Here is a 20,235-nt window from a genome sequence, read left to right as displayed (position 1 = left end):
CTTAACCAGCAAGTTTGTGAAGATAACAGCTGGTTCCTGTGACATGTAAAAGCAAAAATGGTTTATGCTTCTTAAGCAGAAATTTCTGAGAACACACTGAACTAGGCATTGTGAGTTCCTGGCCAATTCCTGGGAACAGTGTAAATCAGTGCCAAGCAATTTCCACCCAGATACAAAATTTTACACGGATAAAGAAATATAGTCGCTATCCCCAGCTAAAACCAAAATTATCAAGCAACAGCCGACATTCTAACTATTTGTTCAAATGACTGTAATAGCAGCCAAGTCAACAAGCTTTATACTATGGAAAGATGGATTTCTTTCTTTTTTAAAAAAATAAATTTATTGGGCTTCCCTGGTGGCGCAGTGGTTGGGAGTCCGCCTGCCGATGCAGGGGACACGGGTTCGTGCCCCGGTCTGGGAGGATCCCACATGCCGCGGAGCGGCTGGGCCCGTGGGCCATGGCCGCTGGGCCTGCGCGTCCGGAGCCTGTGCTCCGCAGCGGGAGAGGCCACAGCGGTGAGAGGCCCGCGTACATACCGCAAAAAGAAAAATAAATAAATAAATAAATAAATAAATTTATTTATTTATTTTTGGCTGTTTTGGGTTTTCGTTGCTGCACGCGGGCTTTCTCTAGGTGCAGCAAGCGGGGGTTACTCTTCATTGTGGCGCGCAGGCTTCTCATTGCAGTGGCTTCTCTTGTTGCAGAGCACGGGCTCTAGGTGCACGGGCTTCAGTAGTTGTGGCTCACGGGCTCAGTAGTTGTGGCACATGGGCTTAGTTGCTCCGCGGCATATGAGATCTTCCTGGACCAGGGCTCAAACCCGTGTCCCCTGCATTGGCAGGCGGATTCTTAACCACTGCGCCACCAGGGAAGTCCCGGAAAGATGGATTTCTAAGGCAGTAGTTCTCAAAGCAAGACTCTTATAATAACACTAACATGCTATTTGCCTGGAGTGAGAGTGTCCGAAGAAATTCTTGCCAAGAAGGTGAGAAGGTTTCATTTTGGGATCTAAAATCTTAAAGAAACCCATTACTTCTTTTAAACCAAAAAAGTGTTCTGATTTGAACAAGATCTATTTGCTCACCTTATAGCCAAACAGAAAGAGTCCAAAGAAAAGACTGTAGAGGTCAGCTGTCAGGATGCCCAGGTTGACAGAAGTGGCACTAGTGACTTTAATCACCAGTGGCATGAAGCTGTACAGGCAAAACATACATAGGGCAAATGCTACAAACAGCAGGGCTGTGAAAAAAATGGAATATCTAATGTTATAGGAAGAAACCAAAAGTTAAAGGTGCTGTGCTTTTAAAGCTTGACTGATATATAAAATTCCCTGATCCTTTAACATACTATCCACAAAGCCCCTTGTTAACAGCAAGTATTGCAAATAAGACATACAAAGCTCTCAGAAAAAATAACAAGATATGATGAAGAACTTAAAAAATTCAACAGAGTGTTAAATGATCGAGGCCATAGAATCTTGCTTACGGTGTAAGTCAACAGCTCTTATCACCCCATGTTATCCACCTGCCCAGGGCAGAGAGATGCCAATGATAAAAGGCATCATGGTTGGACATGATTTGTGTGGTTGAATCAAAATAAAGTATTTTTAGGGTATCAAAGATAGTCGTTAGGCCCATTATCTTTTGTTCATCTCATAAGAGCTAGTCATGTGGGCCAGCAACTACTTATAGCAGTTATCTCTGCTTCACAACCACTTCTCCAACCTCACTCAACACACACACACACACACACACAGGCAATCTAAGTTATTTACTTGAATGAAATCATCCAAGCATGGTAAATGAATTTCAATGACACTTCATGTAGTACTTAATTTCTTTCCACGCATCATTAAATAAGGTTCAAATCTTTCCTATCAGATGAGAGTAGCAATGGAACGTGGTGGTGATTACACACCATCAGATTATTCAGGTTAATACTTCACAAATTACATCAAGCAGACAACCTTTACAAGAAGTCTGAGGACTCGAGATACAGATCTAGTTGAAAGTTAGGGTGACCAAAGGTCAGTCTTGTTCAGAATTCCTAGTAAAGAAAGGCTATTCCTGAAGGTAAAGATTAAGGATTAACTTTTATGGGGGGGTTTGTTTACAAGTTCTCAGAGAAAACTCAATGTAAACCACTATAGTTCTCTGTGTACTAAATTACTCTGTGATTTTATATAAAAATGTTTAATAGTATTACTAAAATGAAGTATTTATTTCTTGATGTGTGTCAGGGGAAAGACTAACAAGGATTATTATGTATGTACATACCAATTTTCCAGTCCCAGTGAATGCTGGCAATATCCTTATATTCCACAATCAATCTGTGATTAAAACAAGAGGTCACAGAGAGATCTTTATACTAATTTTTACTATTTTATAAGCAATTAAATTGCTTCAAGCTTTAAGTACTTCACCAAGGTGATTAATTATGTTGACTTTTGAATTTTTCTTAGAGTATAAAAATAACTATCTTTAATTAAAATGACAAAGAATAAAACCCAGAGGAGTCCATAAACACATGTTTGACTCCCTTAGAAGCACTCTACAGTAGTCAACTACAGGAGGAAAACATTACACTATGTGTTCCCTTTGAACAGGAAGTTAATATTTTCTAGGAATAATTGAAAAAGAGTCTTCACTGGTAATATAAAGTCTACCACATTATAAGCAGGAATCAAGCATCACACATGTATAAGAAAATGAGGCATAATTCTTGATGTTTCAAAAATCTTCTAATAGATATTTAGCAAGTTACTGATTTCAAATTTGAATTTGGGCCAAATAAACAATGAATATTAGTAGCTGGAAAGTAATCATCTATGACATATTTGCTTATATTGTTTTTAAGGATAAGTTTAGAATCTTACAGCTGTATGCCACTGATAATTGTTCCAAACAAGCCCACCATTCCTAAAAACTCCTGTCTGCTCAGCTTCTTCACGATGTATTCTTCACACACATTAGAAACAGCATAGAGGGAAGCCCCAAGAAGGACCAAGATGTCACCAATCAGTACATCACTACCTATAAGGAGATAAGCCACAAAAAGGAATACATTTGTCACTAGGGAAAACTCCAGCTTGCTTCCAGGAAATTATCTGGCTCATATTTATTTAAGTAAGATTTTACAGAAGAAGAAACCCTGATTTTTAGAAGTTTAAAGACTCTTGCTCGTCTCACTTTCTGGCACAATTCTGCTTTCATTTTTCTTATTTTGGATCCTCAGGAGACTAACAGATTGGAAGATGGTGGTGTATACCATAATGTAAGGCCTCAGAAAATGATTCTATGACATGAGAAATTAATGGAAATTATTGATGGGAATTCATTGAAAACTATAGGGAAGGAAGCTAGGTAAACAAAGTAATTTTCTCAATCAAAGGAGACACTGAAGTCACTTGTATATTGAGTGAAATCATAGACCTTATTTAGATTTTACAGTATCAACTATCTGAACCTTGACATAAAGAATATCAAAATGTTCTCATCCACAGAGTAACTGAAAAAAGAGGTCATTCAGTGAACACAAAGTCTCCTTTTTGATGAAAACAAAACCCAAGAATCTACAGTAGGATTTCCAGTAACTAATCCAAATGTATGGGCCAAAAAAAGATTATTGCAAATATATAAAGAAACTTCTCTCTCATGACACAAAACAAACCATTTAGTGTGACAAAACACAGCAAGGGCTCAGGGCAGGTAGAAACATAAAGACTGCTTTGTGGAAATGGTTATAGTACCAGAAGCAAGCAAATCTAAAAGTAAAATTTTAAAGATAGTTAATCAGGACACGTTCTCTGCCTTTTACTTTATCTTTGCACAATAAAAGTGAGGACATAAGCAAAACTTTTTCTGTGACTAAACCAGAAACAAGTAACACAGTCTCACCTGAATTGTCTTCCCTCCCTGCTACTATGTCTGCACCAACCATAGTTCCTACGCCCAACAGACAGACAGCCACAGCGATGAAGTGGATCACTCTGTATCTTGCATAAAGAATAAACCACGAGAGAGCCATCAACACAGGAATCCCAAAGCAATCCAAAAGCTGCATGGAAGGAGAAACAGATGGCTTAAAACATCTCTCATTAGCTACAAGATGATTAAGTAATAACAGGAGTCAGTGTTTATTGAGCATTTATTATTGCCAGCCCTGTACTAAACGCCTTACCTGGATTAACTCATTTAATCCTCACAACAATTCTATGAGATTATAACTGCAATCTCCGTTTTACACAGGAGGAAAACAAAGGCACAGAAAGGTTAAATGAGTTGCCCAAATTCACATAGTTAAAAGTGGTGGAGGACTTTCCTGGTGGCACAGTGGTTAAGAATCCGCCTGCCAATGCAGGGGACACGGGTTTGAGCCCTGGTCCGGGAAGATCCCAATGCCGTGGAGCAACTAAGCCTGTCCACCACAACTACTGAGCCCGCGTGCCTAGAGCCCGTGCTCTGCAACAAGAGAAGCAACCGCAATGAGAAGCACATGCACCGCAACGAAGAGTAGCCCCCACTCACTGCAACTAGAGAAAGCCCGCGTGTAGCAACAAAGACCCAACACAGCCATAAATAAATAAAAGTGTTGGAGCCAGTTGATGAACCCAGGAATTCTGCCCAACAGCCTATGCAGTTTACCTCTACACTCCCACCTGTGTTTATCTTTAAGTCCAGTAGACATGTGCCCATTCAGTCAGTCAACAAATATTTAAGTATATGATATGTGGGAGACACTGTGAGAGGAGCTGAAATATAGAGGAGAACAAGAGAGACACAAAGAGGAGTATACAGAAGGCTAGACAGACACAGAAGAATCACACAACCAATATATAAATGCAATTGGGCTAAGAGCTACAAAAAAGTACAGGTTATTATGAGAGAGCAAACAGACACCATCTCCTTGACAAAGTGTCCAACCCCACCATATAAGACAGATGCTTGCTCACAGCAAATACTCTTGCTCATCTTCATCATATACTCCTCCATCACCTGTTGGTCCTGCATCCAGAAAATACTTGCTACACCCTTGATATTGCCAGTCTGAAAGGCAGGGGGATTAAGAGTGCCAAAATTATAGTAAATCCAAAATCTTTGTAAGATAAAAGAAAAAGAGATTCCATTCACTGGATTCTTAAAGTCACAAATTTGGTAAAGTGCATTCAAGGATAAAATATATTCCTTTTACTAATAATGTTCCTGATGATGTTTTTTGATTGCTCATCCTGTTCTTTTTTTAAACGTGTCCCTGATTTGCTCTGTATCTGTTTAGTCTTGGAGAAGGCAGTCCCCTAAATCTCCAACAGCCCGTTTGATCCTGTCCACAGTTGTTTACTGATTGCCTTTCACTGCAATGTTAAGTATAGGAATGGGCACCTTGCCTTGTGTTATTTATTCCAGCTGCAGAGCTCCAATCTCTCTCTCTCTCTTTTTTTTTTTTTTAGAACTCCAATCTCTTAAGTGCTTTATTGAGCCTGCCTGAACAACAAACCATTAAACGATGCAAATGATAATAGCTTGTCCTGGAAGACACCAACAGAATCCAGCCATAATGAAGTAACAAAGTCTAAACTACATTCCTTAAACAAAAAAAGTGGAAAAAGTCACTCTAAAAACTATTACAGGAGACTCCCTATCCTCAAATTGTGTCTTAAAGTCAAACTTAAATCTGCTCTATTTTAAACAATTTTTGGTGGGCAATGAGTAGCCATATAAGGGAGGCACCTACATTTGGTAAGAGCTCCCAAGGCCTCAGGCCCCAGACCTACCATTGACCAGCTGTGTGATTTCTAGCTAGTCACCCTTTGAGTCAAAATCTGAAATCAAGAGGTCAGACTAAATGATCTCACAGGTACCTTCCCACTCTAAAATTCCATGACTTCTAATCTGATATCTATCACATTCAGTCATTTATCTACATTGGATCTTTTCAAAATGTGTTCTTGGTGACAGATGTCTTCTGTTTGATGCTTGTAGCTCTAAGAGCCTCCCTATTTAATTTAATCTTTAAAAATTATTGTACAGTCACAGTAAGCAAGGAACTAAGTAAGAACCTGGAATGAGGAGAAGGCATGGATATAAACATGAATTAGACTTTATTAGAGATACAGTGGAGTATAGAGGAGAAAGTGAAATTGAATTAGGCCTTAGAGAAGGGGCTTTAAAAAGGATTCATTCTAGAAAGAATAGAGCAACATAAGAGAGAGAAGCCGCCTGTGGGTACGGAATGTGTAGATGTGGCAGTGAAGTGAGAAGAGACATGAGTAGAAACCTAGGCCAGCAATGTCAATGGCCACATCAAGAACTACTACATTACTATTTGCAATTACAGAATCTTTGAAGGAATCCTTAAGAAGGAGTTTCAAAGACCATCCAATCTAAACTTCCACCTTTTCAAGGGGAATTCCCTGGTGGTCCAGTTGTTAGGACTCCAAGCTTCCACTGCAGGGGACACAGGTTCGATCCCTGGTCAGGGAACTAAGATCCCACATGTCACGCATGGTGATCAATCAATCAGTAAATAACTTCCACCCTTTCAGATTGACCAGGCCAGAGATTTACTCAAGGAGAGAATCCGCTTGAAGAATTCCAATGAGAGGCACTTTCTACTGCTGCAAGCACCTCTAGTTGTTAGATGTGCTTTTTATAATAGGGCTTGCTAGGACCATAAATGCATAACTTTTGACAACCAAATGCTTAGGTTTTTCTAAGAGGCTAAGACGAAAGAAATTGTTTGAGATTAGTTTAAGGCATGACCTTTAGTCACAATAACCCAGCTGTGTTTTGTTTAGCTGTGTTTAGACCTTGTACCAATTCATAACTTCTAATTGTCATTAGTCAGAGATCAAAGTTTCTGCAAATTGTAATCAAGTAATTAAACGGTGTGTGAGATTATGAGGATAGATGTGACTAGAAAAATGTCATTTTCTATATACTTATACTCATTATTCATTGCTAAAAGTACACTTAATACTATTTGTGATGAACTGCATCTTCTAGGTAACTCCTGGTTTTAATTTTTGTGAAATTCTGGGTTTTTCACGTGCCTCCTATTATGTCTGTCTTAACAAATATTTCCTATCTTGGCTTTTTAACCCATGCCAGTCGAAACCCAAGAGATTTGCTGAGGAAAATGCTTAGCACAATATTAAAAGGCATTCTGGAAATTTGAGAAGATGGCGGAAGAGTAAGACGCAGAGATCACCTTCCTCCCCACAGATACATCAGAAATACATCTACGCGTGGAACTGCTCCTATAGCACACTGACTGAAGGCTGGCAGAAGACCTCAGACCTCCCAAAAGGCAAGAAACTCCCCACGTACCTGGGTAGGGCAAAAGAAAAAAGTAAAAACAGAGACAAAAGAATAGGGACGGGACCTGCACCAGAGGGAGGGAGCTGTGATGGAGGAAAGGTTTCCACGCACTAGAAGCCCCTTCGTGGGTGGAGACTGCGGGTGGCGGAGGGGGAAGCTTCAGAGCCACGGAGGAGAGTGCAGCAACAGGGCTGCAGAGGGCAAAGCGCAGAGACTACCGCACAGAGGATCGGTGCCGACCAACACTCACCAGCCCGAGAGGCTTGTCTGCTCACCCACCGGGGCGGGCGGGGGCTGGGAGCTGAGGCTTGGGCTTCGGTTGGATAGCAGGGAGAGGACTGGGGTTGTCGGCGTGAACACAGCCTGAAGGAGACTACTGCGCCACAGCTAGCCAGGAGGGAGTCCGGGAAAAAGTCTGGAGCTGCCGGAGAGGCAAGAGACTTTTTCTTCCCTCTTTGTTTCCTGGTGCGCAAGGAGAGGGGATTAAGAGGGCTGCTTAAAGGAGCTCCAGAGATGGGCGCGAGCCGCGTCTATCAGCGCGGACCCCAGAGTCGGGCATAAGAAGCTAAGGCTGCTGCTGCCGCCACCAAGAAGCCTGTGTGCGAGCACAGGTCACTATCCACACCTCCCTTCCGGGTAGACTGTGTAGCCAGCCACTGCCAGGGTCCCGTGATCCAGGGACAACTTCCCCGGGAGAACACACGGCGCGCCTCAGACTGGTGCAACGTTATGCTGGCCTGTGCTGCCGCAGGCTCGCCCCGCATCTGTACCCCTCCCTCTGCCCGGCCTGAGTGAGCCAGAGCCCCCAAATCAGCGGCTCCTTTAACCCCGTCCTGTCTAAGTGAAAAAACAGATGCCCTGAGGCGACCTACATGCAGAGGACGGGCCAAATCCAAAGCTGAACCCCGGGAGCTGTGCGAACAAAGAAGAGAAAGGGAAATTTCACCCAGCAGCCTCAGAAGCAGCGGATTAAAGCTCCACAATCAACTTGATGAACCCTGCATCTGTGGAATACCTGAATAGACAACGAATCATCCCAAATTGAGGAGGTGGACTTTGGGAGCAAGATATATTATTTTTTCCCCTTTTCCTCTTTTGGTGAGTGTGTATGTGTATGCTTCTGTGTGAGATTTTGTCTGTATAGCTTTGCTTTCACCATTTGTCCTAGGGTTCTGTCCGTCCGTTTTTCTTTTTTTTCTTTTCTCTTTTTTTTTTTACTTAAAATTTTTTTTTCTTAATAATTTTTTATTTTAGTAACTTTATTTTATTTTATCTTACTTTCTTTTATCCTCTTTCTTTCTTTCTTTCTTTCTATTTTTTCTCCCTTTTATTCTGAGCTGTGTGGAGGACAGGCTTTTGGTGCTCCAGCCAGGCATCAGGGCTGTGCCTCTGAGGTGGGAGAGCCAAGTTCAGGACACTGGTCCACAAGAGATCTCCCAGCTCCACGTAATATCAAACAGCGAAAATCTCCCAGAGATCTCCATCTCAACACCAACACCCAGCTTCACTCAATGACCAGCAAGCTACAGTGCTGGACACCCTATGCCAAACAACTAGCAAGACAGGAACACAGTCCCATCCATTAGCAGAGAGGCTGCCTAAAATCATAATAAGGCCACAGACACCCCAAAATACACCACCAGACGTGGACCTGCCCACCAGAAAGACAAGATCCAACCTCATCCACCAGAACACAGGCACTGGTCCCCTCCACCAGGAAACCTACACAACCCACTGAACCAAACTTAGCCACTGGGGACAGACACCAAAAACAACGGGAACTACGAACCTGCAGCCTGCAAAAAGGAGACCCCAAACACAGTAAGATAAGCAAAATGAAAAGACAGAAAAACACACAGCAGATGAAGGAGCAAGGTAAAAACCCACCAGACCTAACAAATGAAGAGGAAATAGGCAGTCCACCTGAAAAAGAATTCAGAATAATGATAGTAAAGATGATCCTAAAATCTTGGAAATAGACTAGAGAAAATGCAAGAAACATTTAACAAGGGCCTAGAAGAACTAAAGAGGAAACAAGCAATGATGAACAACACAATAAATGAAATTAAAAATACTCTAGAAGGGATCAATAGCAGAATAACTGAGGCAGAACGGATAAGTGAACTGGAAGATAAAATAGTGGAAATAACTACTGCAGAGCAGAATAAAGAAAAAAGAATGAAAAGAACTGCAGACAGTCTCAGAGACCTCTGGGACAACATTAAATGAACCAACATTCGAATTATAGGGGTCCCAGAAGAAGAAGAGTAAAAGAAAGGGACTGAGAAAATATTTGAAGAGATTATAGTTGAAAATTTCCCTAATATGGGAAAGGAAATAATCAAGTCCAGGAAGCACAGAGAATCCCATACAGGATAAATCCAAGGAAGAACATGCCAAGACACATATTAATCAAACTATCAAAAATTAAATACAAAGAAAACATATTAAAAGCAGCAAGAGAAAAGCAACAAATAACACACAAGGGAATCCCCATAAGGTTAACAGCTGATATTTCAGCAGAAACTCTGTGAGCCAGAAGGGAGTGGCAGGACATATTTAAAGTGATAAAGGAGAAAAAGCTACAACCAAGATTACTCTACCCAGCAAGGATATCATTCAGATTTGATGGAGAAATTAAAACCTTTACAGACAAGCAAAAGCTGAGAGAGTTCAGCACCACCAAACCAGCTTTACAACAACTGCTAAAGGAACTTCTATAGGCAAGAAACACAAGAGAACGAAAAGACCTACAATAATCAACCCAAAAGAATTAAGAAAATGGGAATAGGAACATACATATTGGTAATTACCTTAAATGTAAATGGATTAAATGCTCCCACCAAAAGACACAGACTGGCTGAATGGATACAAAAACAAGACCTGTATATATGCTGTCTACAAGAGACCCACTTCAGACCTAGGGACACATACAGACTGAAAGTGAGGGGATGGAAAAAGATATTCCATGCAAATGGAAACCAAAAGAAAGCTGGAGTAGCGATTCTCATATCAGACAAAATAGACTTTAAAATAGGGACTATTAGAAGAGACAAAGAAGAACACTACATAATGATCAAGGGATCGATCCAAGAAGAAGATATAACAATTGTAAATATTTATGCACCCAATATAGGAGCACCTCAATACATAAGGCAAATACTAGCAGCCATAAAAGGGGAAATCGACAGTAACAGAATCATAGTAGGGGACTTTAACACCCCACTTTCACCAATGGACAGATCATCCAAAATGAAAATAAATACGGAAACACAAGCTATAAATGATACATTAAACAAGATGGACTTAATTAATATTTATAGGACATTCCATCCAAAAACAACAGAATACACCTTTTTCTCAAGTGCTCATGGAACATTCTCCAGGATAGATTATATCTTGGGTCACAAATCTTGCCTTGGTAAATTTAGGAAAATCGAAATCGTATCAAGTATCTTTTCCAACCACAACACTATGAGACTAGATATCAATTACAGGAAAAGATCTGTAAAAAATACAAACACATGGAGGCTAAACAATACACTACTTAATAACGAAGTGATCACTGAAGAAATCAAAGAAGAAATCGAAAAATACCTAGAAACAAATGACAATGAAAACACAACGACCCAAAACCTATGGGATGCAGCAAAAGCAGTTCTAAGAGGGAAGTTTATAGCAATACAATCCTACCTTAAGAAACAGGAAACATCTCAAATAAACAACCTAACCTTGCACCTAAAGGAATTAGAGAAAGAAGAACAAAAAATCCCCAAAGTTAGAAGAAGGAAAGAAATCATAAAGATCAGATCAGAAATAAATGAAAAAGAAATGAAGGAAACAATAGCAAAGATCAATAAAACTAAAACCTGGTTCTTTGAAAAGTTAAACAAAATTGATAAACCATTAGCCAGACTCATCAAGAAAAAAAGGGAGAAGACTCAAATCAATAGAATTGGAAATGAAAAAGGAGAAGTAACAAATGACACCGCAGAAATACAAAGGATCATGAGAGATTACTACAAGCAACTCTATGCCAATAAAATGGACAACCTGGAAGAAATGGACAAATTCATAGAAATGCACAACCTGCCAAGACTGAACCAGGAAGAAATAGAAAATATGAACAGACCAATCACAAGCACTGAAATTGAAACTGTGATTAAAAATCTTCCAACAAACAAAAGCCCAGGACCAGATGGCTTCACAGGCAAATTCTATCAAACATTTAGAGAAGAGCTAACACCTATCCTTCTCAAACTATTCCAAAATATAGCAGAGGGAGGAACACTCTCAAACTCATTCTACGAGGCCACCATCACCCTGATACCAAAACCAGACAAAGATGTCACAAAGAAAGAAAACTACAGGCCAATATCACTGATGAACATAGATGCAAAAATCCTCAACAAAATACTAGCAAACAGAATCCAACAGCACATTAAACGGATCATACACCATGATCAAGTGGGGTTTATTCCAGGAATGCAAGGATTCTTCAATATACGCAAATCAATCAACGTGATACACCATATTAACAAATTGAAGGAGAAAAACTATATCATCTCAATAGATGCAGAGAAAGCTTTCGACAAAATTCAACACCCATTTATGATAAAAACCCTGCAGAAAGTAGGCATAGAGGGAACTTTCCTCAACATAATAAAGGCCATATATGACAAACCCACAGCCAACATCATCCTCAATGGTGAAAAACTGAAAGCATTTCCACTAAGATCAGGAACAAGACAAGGTTGCCCACTCTCACCACTCTTATTCAACATAGTTTTGGAAGTTTTAGCCACAGCAATCAGAGAAGAAAAAGAAATAAAAGGAATCCAAATCAGAAAAGAAGAAGTGAATCTGTCACTGTTTGCAGACGACAGGATACTATACACAGAGAATCCTAAAGATGCTACCTGAAAACTACTAGAGCTAATCAATGAATTTGGTAAAGTAGCAGGATACAAAATTAATGCACAGGAATCTCTGGCATTCTTATACACTAATGATGAAAAATCTGAAAGTGAAATTAAGAAAACACTCCCATTTACCATTGCAACAAAAAGAATAAAATATCTAGGAATAAACCTACCTAAGGAGACAAAAGAGCTGTATGCAGAAAATTATAAGACACTGATGAAAGAAATTAAAGATGATACAAATGGATGGAGAGATATACCATGTTCTTGGATTGGAAGAATCAACATTGTGAGAATGACTCTACTACCCAAAGCAATCTATAGATTCAATGCAATCCCTATCAAACTACCACTGGCATTTTTCATAGAACTAGAACAAAAAATTTCACAATTTGTATGGAAATACAAAAGACCCGAAATAGCCAAAGCAATCTTGAGAACGAAAAACAGATCTGGAGGAATCAGGCTCCTGGACTTCAGACTATACTACAAAGCTACAGTAATCAAGACAGTATGGTACTGGCACAAAACCAGAAATATAGATCAATAGAACAGGATAGAAAGCCTAGAGATTAACCAACGCACATATGGTCACCTTATCTTTGATAAAGGAGGCAAGAATATACAATGGAGAAAAGACAGCCTCTTCAATAAGTGGTGCTGGGAAAACTGGACAGCTAAATTTTTCCATGTTCCTAATATTTGAAGATAAGACCATATCTGTTTTATATAAAAAAGTGATGCATCAGGAATTCCTTGGTAGTCCAGTGGTTAAGACTCCGTGCTTACACTGCTGAGGGTGCAGGTTCAACCTCTCCCTGGTCGGGGAACTAAGGTACCGCAAGTCATGCTGTGCAGCCAAAACAAAAAAAAAGTGATGCATCAAAAGTCTTAAATTCAGGAGTTTCCCTGGTGGCACAGTGGTGGAGAGTTCGCCTGCCGATGCAGGGGACATGGGTTCGTGCCCCGGTCCAGGAGGATCCCACGTGCCGCAGAGCGGCTGGACCCGTGAGCCATGGCCGCTGAGCCTGCATGTCCGGAGCCCGTGCTTCGCAGGGGGAGAGGCCACAGCAATGAGAGGCCCGCGTACCGCAAAAACCTGGTATTGGAATCTATCTTACTTTCATCTCCATTTATAAGATATTTTGTTGTTAGCAATGGGGAGTCAGTGTTATGATACATCACACAGTTTGCCAACATTAAGACAACTCTTTTCTTTTTTTTTGGCTGCATGACACAGCTTGTGGGATCTCAGTTCCTCAACCAGGGATGGAACCAGGCTACAGCAGCGAAAGCCCATAATCCTAACCACTAGGCCACCAGTAAACTCCCTAACATTAAGACAACTTAAACAATCTTCCTCAGCTCCACCAGGTTGAAAAGTACTGCTATGTAGAAACATTTTTCTTTCAATCCAGTGAGAATAAACCTAGAAAAGGAATAGAGATATAAGTTTTACTTTTGGCTACCATCTCTAACCAAGATGTCTAATAGGTTCCTTCTAATTGTTCCTTTGTCTTGAATATCCACTTTACTTGCAAACCTCCAACTTTTCTGTAGCACAATGGTAATATCCACTTTATATGCCATGTTCAAGCAACACATAAAACAGAACTCTTGCCAACATCACAGCATCCATTGCCAACTAAATATTTATGTTTATTTTCATAGCAACTGTTCTATTCTGCTGTAGCATTAGCAGTTTGGGAACTGATTAACTTGTACACATTTTCAGTAATTCCAGGAAGCCTTACTCATTAGCATATATGCTCCACTGGAAAACAGATAGCATCCACCTGTGTTTAGGTTTTCTTCAAATGAACAGGTTCTTAATAAAATTAGGTGAGCACATATGAGCTCAGATTCTTCTCTTAAAGCTATAAAACCCAAACTGGTAAGAGGACTCCTTACCTGGACACTGGTTAGAGTTGTGTACTGGTATGCTCTGACAATCAGGTAATTAGCTTCTACATCTGCTAGTCCAAGCAGGATGTACTTCCACCATTTCTTTTTCAAGATGTTTAAAAGGTTATCACTACCTGGTTGAAAGAAATCTAGATTAGTACATGTAGTTAAAATGATTCCTTGCATGTTAATTTAGAGATAAAGAGTCAAAGCAAGGGTTTACTATGTATTTTGAATGTGGACCCTCCTAATTTCCATTACTCATAACCCAAACTCCTGCAACTGCTCAGCAGTCAGATTTTTTTCTAGTATGAGGCCCAAGCTAAGGTGTCATCATAGACCAAGTGTTCAATGAAAACACCAAAGAGAAAGGAAATAAGAAAAAAGTGGTTAAATTCCCTTTCCTACTGCAACAGAAATATAACATCCAGATCCCTAGGAAATGAAATGTTTGCTTATGAATTCATTGGTTATTTAACCTCTGTTCATGAGCTTCTTCAAAGAAAACTCTGCATGTGGTCATTCTTTTGGAAAAGATGTGCTTTCAAGAGAAAATTAAGCCAGTGGTAAGTATGGAAAAAAGATTTAGTGGCCCCACTGAAGAAACACCTTTTATCCCCTAAATTCTATTTATTCAAGTTAACTGTGATTCATTTCTTTGTAGAATCTAGCATCACAAGGAGATATAGAGTTGGCACATATACAAGAAGGCTTTATGGGTAAGATAACCTGCAAGGAAATAAAGGTAGTGAGACTCGTAGCCAAATAATTATCATGAAATCCCAATCAGCAGGAACATCCTGAAAACACAGTTTGTCTTCCCCAAGATAAGATGGCATGGAACGCACCTAATAACCATCCCTTAGAAGGACTACACTGATATACTTATGAATCACACTGACTTCCTAAAGGCCAATGCTTACATAGAGGAGAAAAGTCTGGGGCTATTAACCATGTACCAGTTCTATTTCCAACTCCTAAAGTTCTTGCCAAATTTGAAGATTTCCCCTTAAGATATCTCTTTACCCCTTCCCACAGCTGGTTTCCATTTTCTTTCAAAATAAGTTATTTATCCTGACACATAGAAATACCATTATGTATTAAGGTTCATATTAAAAGACGATTAGCAAATAGCACACTGGTGATTTTATTATTTGCCTTAAATGTGATGAAAATGGGAGTATTGCACCCTACCTATCAGTCTGGGTTACCCATTGTCTTTACACTCTTGAATTCAATCTTATTTAATTTATTTTATAGTACCATGTTCTTCTTTTGTGGGAAGGATGGCTCTTATCATGACAAGAAGCCCCTAATACAGCATGGTGGTGAGTGCATGGGCTCTGGGGCAGGCTGCCTAGGTTGAAATCTGCCTCCACCTGCATGATTTACAGCAAGTTGTCTAAGTACTACATGCCTCAGATTACTCATCTATAAAGTGGAGATAATAATAATACTCACTTGATTTGTTAGGAGGCTTCAATGAGTTAAGCAATTAAAATGATACCTGGCGCAATAATGTTAGCCTAGTTTTTCCCATTTATAAATAGTTAGCTAGAAATGATAATTCTACAATGATTCTAAAACAACTTAACCAGCCAGTGATAAGATGTTAATTCCTTGCCAATTCCTTGTTTTGTTTCTCTCACAACATAGACTTGATCTATCAATACATGCAATTGGTGGTCCATTTAGCATTCTCCACTTAGCTGGAAATACATATTTTGGACAGTGAGGTTCTTGACTTTTTAAGTGTTTCTAATACTGTCTTTTAAATTTATCAACCATGGGGGGAAAAATAGAAGACCTAATTTGTAATGGCATTTACACTTTTTTTTTTTTTTTTTTGCGGTACGCAGACCTCTCACTGTTGTGGCCTCTCCCGTTGCGGAGCACAGGCTCCGGACGCGCAGGCTCAGCGGCCATGGCTCACGGGCCCATCCGCTCCGCGTTATGTGGGATCTTCCCGGACCGGGGCACGAACCCGTGTCCCCTGCATCAGCAGGCGGACTCTCAACCACTGCGCCACCAGGGAAGCCCTACACTTTTTTTTTAGACAACTCCTACGTTACATTTTGGTGCTACTTATTTTAATCAACAATTTCAGAGAATTATACACAAATCTCTAGTCACCAATTTCATAGAATTCAAAGGTGTCATACTTTTCTAATAACTTTAATAAAAACAGCAGTAGTTTCCTGTTCTTGATTTTGCCCCATATTTTATTTTTTGAATGTCAAGAGCCAAAAATTTTTATGAAGATAATTTGTTGAAAAGGTAATTCCAACATTTGACATACCTGATTGAAATGCCAGCATCACTGTATAAATTAGAAACAGCAAGCAATAGTTGATAAAGCTCTGAAGCATGGGGGTATTCACTTTGTATCTTTCTGCCAAATACTGGCTGGTGATGGCTGTCCCACATATACACAAGGACAACATCTGACCCAGGGCAATTGTTTTCAAAATATTCCTAGAAAACAAAGGAGGAAATCAGAGGAACTGGCAAGTAAGTTATATCTTTCACACACACACACAAACACACACACACACACACACACACACTTTAGGGCTAAACCAAAAGGAAAATGCTAATAATTCCAGGTGGTTCTTTATTTCATTTTATCGCTTACTTCATATGCACAAAAATTAAAGCATTGGATTTTGAGAGACTACAGTTTTATTCTCTTTTACATTTCTAATTTTCCCCTCATTACCACAAAAATACATATTCCCCCAGTTCACTGATGATTTATTTAGAGATCATTTTGATTACTTTGCTATGTCATTTTATTTGAATTATGTGTGTATGATTTTTTTTTTTTTTTTTTTTTTTTGCAGTACGCGGGGCTCTCACTGTTGTGGCCTCTCCCGTTGCGAAGCACAGGCTCCAGACGCGCAGGCTCAGCGGCCATGGCTCACGGGCCTAGCCACTCCGCGGCATGTGGGATCTTCCCGGACCGGGGCACGAACCCGTGTCCCCTGCATCGACAGGCGGACTCTCAACCACTGCGCCACCAGGGAAGCCCTGTGTGTATGATTTTTTAAAGCTCAACTTTAACTCTAGTTTTAAAGTCTTCCTATTCATTGTTTAACATTTTCTCATCCTCTCATTCTCCCAGAGACTTGGTTCCTTCAACTAGAAGCAGAGGCTTTCAATGTTACCTACATGTTAGAATCATGGAGCTTTTAAAAATGCTAATATCCCGGGCTGCACCTGAGACCAATCATATCGTCGCCTCGGGGGGTGGGTCCAGACCTCGGTGGAGTTCAAAGGTCCCCAAGTAATTCCAAATGCAGCCAAGATTGTGAATCACTGTTCCAGAGGCTGGCACTTTGGATCCAGAGAAGAATAAGATCTAGACCCTACCCTTTGGCATTTTAAAAGAGAAGTACCTTAACAGCCAACTATGAAACTGCAGAAAGCAAACTACACAACAACAGTGTACACTGTTACAACAGTAACAGTGGTGTGATTAAGGGGCTGAGAGAGCACACAGGTACTATTGGTTAATTCTGAGTGAGGGAGTTAGCAGGCAGGGAGAAAACTGAGAAAAGTTTTATGGAAGAAGTGATTTTTCAGTTAGGTTTGGAAGTATGTATATAAGAGATATCTAGAGGAAGAAGTAGGGAGAAGGGAACCCAGGAAGAAGTAACTGTAGGACCAAATGTAGAGGCACAAACATGCAATGGTGGGTTCAGGAAATATCGAGTGGCCTATGCCTAAGGCATAAGGTCAATTGCAAAGAGTGGAGGGCAAGAAGCCTGGAAAAGTAAGTAGAGGCCAGACTGTAAAAAGGTAGCTCTGGGGCTTCCCTGGTGGCGCAGTGGTTGGGAGTCCGCCTGCCGATGCAGGGGACATGGGTTCGTGCCCCGGTCCGGTAGGATCCCATATGCCGCGGAGCGGCTGGGCCCGTGAGCCATGGCCGCTGAGCCTGCGCATCCGGAGCCTGTGCTCCACAACGGGAGAGGCCACAAAAGTGAGAGGCCCGTGTACCGCAAAAAAAAAAAAAAAAAAAAAAAGGTAACTGGTTACTATGAGAAGGACTACTGAAGGTTAGAAGGTTAATATAATGATCCATGACTGAACTAAAGCCACATAAATGTGAATGTTAAGTAGAGAATGATGTGAAAGACTCACAGAGCCTAGTGATCCATTAAATCTCAGGAGGAGGTATTGAAAATGATCTCTGGGTTTCTGGACTAGATGACTGGATAGATATAAGGCTGCTGACCAAGACACAGAATACAGGATGAGAAGCAGGTTTGGGCAAGGGGAGAGTACTGAGCTTAATTTGAGAACACTAAGAAATTGAGGTGGCTGGAAGGTCTAAGAGAAAAACATTAAGAGGTTTGTGACAGGCAGACTCTAAGATGGCCACCAGTGAATCTCTGTTTCTGGGTAGTTTTACTCTGTGTAATCTCTTCCACTTTAACATGGGTTGGATCTTTTACTTGATTCTAACCAATAGAATACAAGAAAATTAATGGGATACCATACTATACAACACAGGGAATATAGCCAATACTTTATAATAACTATAAATAGAGTATAATCTTTAAAAATTGTGAATCACTATATTGTACACCTGTAACTTATATAATATTGTACATCAACTATACTTCAATTAAAAAAAAAAAAAACCAGGATACCACTTCCATGGATACACTACCTGAGGTTATAACTTCCATCTTGCTACCCAACTCTATTGATTCTCTTCCTTGCTGGCTCGGATCAAACAAGCTGCTATATATAGACAGGCCCACATGGAAAGGAACTAAGTGTGGCCTCTGGTCAACAACCAGCAAGGAACTGAGACCCTGAGTCCAACAGTCTCCAAGGAAATAAATCTTGCCAAAATCAACATGAGCTTGGAAGCAGATTCCCTCCCCAGTCATGACTTCAGATGAGACTCTAGCCCTGGCCGACACCATGACTGCAGCCTTATGAGAGACCCTGAAGCAGAGGGCAGAGCTAAGCCATGCCCAGATGCCTAATCCATAAAAACTATGATAACAGATGTGTATTGTTTTAAGCCACTAAATTTGAGGTAATTTGTTACACAGTAGCAACAGATAACAAATACAAGGTTGAAACTCTGGACTTCAGAAAACTTCAGTAAAACATATCTGTTTTACTCTCCACTACATATCCAGTGCTGGCACTTTGTTGTCACTTAATAAATAAATATTTGTCAAGTGAATGTAAATGGATAAAGAAATTACCACATATGCCCAAATATATGGTTACCTCAAATATAAGACACTTCCACACTTATCCAATGAAGTTCAACAGTCAGAGAAAGACAAGAAATTATGAGTGCCATGATACAGAAACTAAGAGTAGAAAAACATTTCAAGAAGGATGAGCTCATCAATACTACAGTGTCAAAAACTGCAGAGAGAAAAGATGTCATCATGGCTAAATAGACACAGTTGGACTGGCAAGCTGGATGCTGCTAGATGGCTTGGAAGGAAAGCATTTTGTTAGTGGTAATGACTAAAGTCAGATTCTAGTGGGCTGAGTGAGTAGAATATGAGCAAATTAATGCACCAAACATAAATAGCTCTTTTTTTCTTTTTAATGATGAAAAGGAGAACAGCGATGGGGAAAGAGTTTGAAGTATTCTGCTTATTAGCAGCAGTGTTGAGGACAGGGTTTTTGCTTGTTTGTTTGTTTGTTTAATTATTATCTTGTTAAAGAAGCAGGGAAACTTAAACAAGTTTGGGAGATGAGCAGAAGGCAATATGGGTGAAAACTTGAAAGAAACTTAAAAGAAATTAAAAGAGATGATGAAGACATATAGTTCCTGGAAGGTTCAGGGACCAGGATTGAGAATACTGCAACTTCTATTTAAATGTTCTCTACATAAATACTTCCTTCCAGAGTTGCTCTAAGCAAAATAGAAAATATCCAAATTGCAGAAGACAGAGAATATCTGTTCTAAGAGTTTACAATGTATTTTTTCTTTGGAATATTTGCTTCAGTAATTTGCAACTAATCTCAAACAATCATAACACAGGCAAAAAGAAAAAGGGGAAATTTGCTGGGTAAGTCAACCCTAAATATATACTTATAGAGCATC

General features: G+C 40.0%; 2 protein-coding genes across 2 annotated transcripts in view; both read right to left on the bottom strand.

The window, feature by feature from the left end:
* Positions 1–14,268, bottom strand: part of SLN (sarcolipin) — a 78,408-nt gene extending 64,140 nt beyond the window's left edge. Inside the window, exons 1-2 of the mRNA XM_027082410.1 lie at positions 14,154–14,268; positions 2,281–2,333 (exon numbers count right to left, since the gene is read on the bottom strand). The gene's annotated coding sequence lies outside the window, so the exon portion shown is untranslated. The remainder of the gene's footprint in view (positions 1–2,280; positions 2,334–14,153) is intronic.
* The window catches only part of SLC35F2 (solute carrier family 35 member F2), a 49,975-nt gene that overhangs the window by 3,582 nt on the left and 26,158 nt on the right, over positions 1–20,235 (bottom strand). Inside the window, exons 2-7 of the mRNA XM_027082409.1 lie at positions 16,447–16,622; positions 14,154–14,281; positions 3,901–4,060; positions 2,880–3,036; positions 2,281–2,333; positions 1,089–1,243 (exon numbers count right to left, since the gene is read on the bottom strand). Of these exons, the coding sequence (XP_026938210.1) occupies positions 1,089–1,243; positions 2,281–2,333; positions 2,880–3,036; positions 3,901–4,060; positions 14,154–14,281; positions 16,447–16,622 (829 nt within the window). The remainder of the gene's footprint in view (positions 1–1,088; positions 1,244–2,280; positions 2,334–2,879; positions 3,037–3,900; positions 4,061–14,153; positions 14,282–16,446; positions 16,623–20,235) is intronic.

The sequence above is a fragment of the Aethalodelphis obliquidens genome, unplaced genomic scaffold (genome assembly GCF_003676395.1).
Source record: "Aethalodelphis obliquidens isolate GAN/ISIS:26980383/991018 unplaced genomic scaffold, ASM367639v1 scaffold46, whole genome shotgun sequence".
Taxonomy (NCBI): domain Eukaryota; kingdom Metazoa; phylum Chordata; class Mammalia; order Artiodactyla; family Delphinidae; genus Aethalodelphis; species Aethalodelphis obliquidens.
The sequence above is the reverse complement of the archived record's forward strand: the minus strand, read 5'-3'. Positions and strand labels throughout refer to the sequence as shown.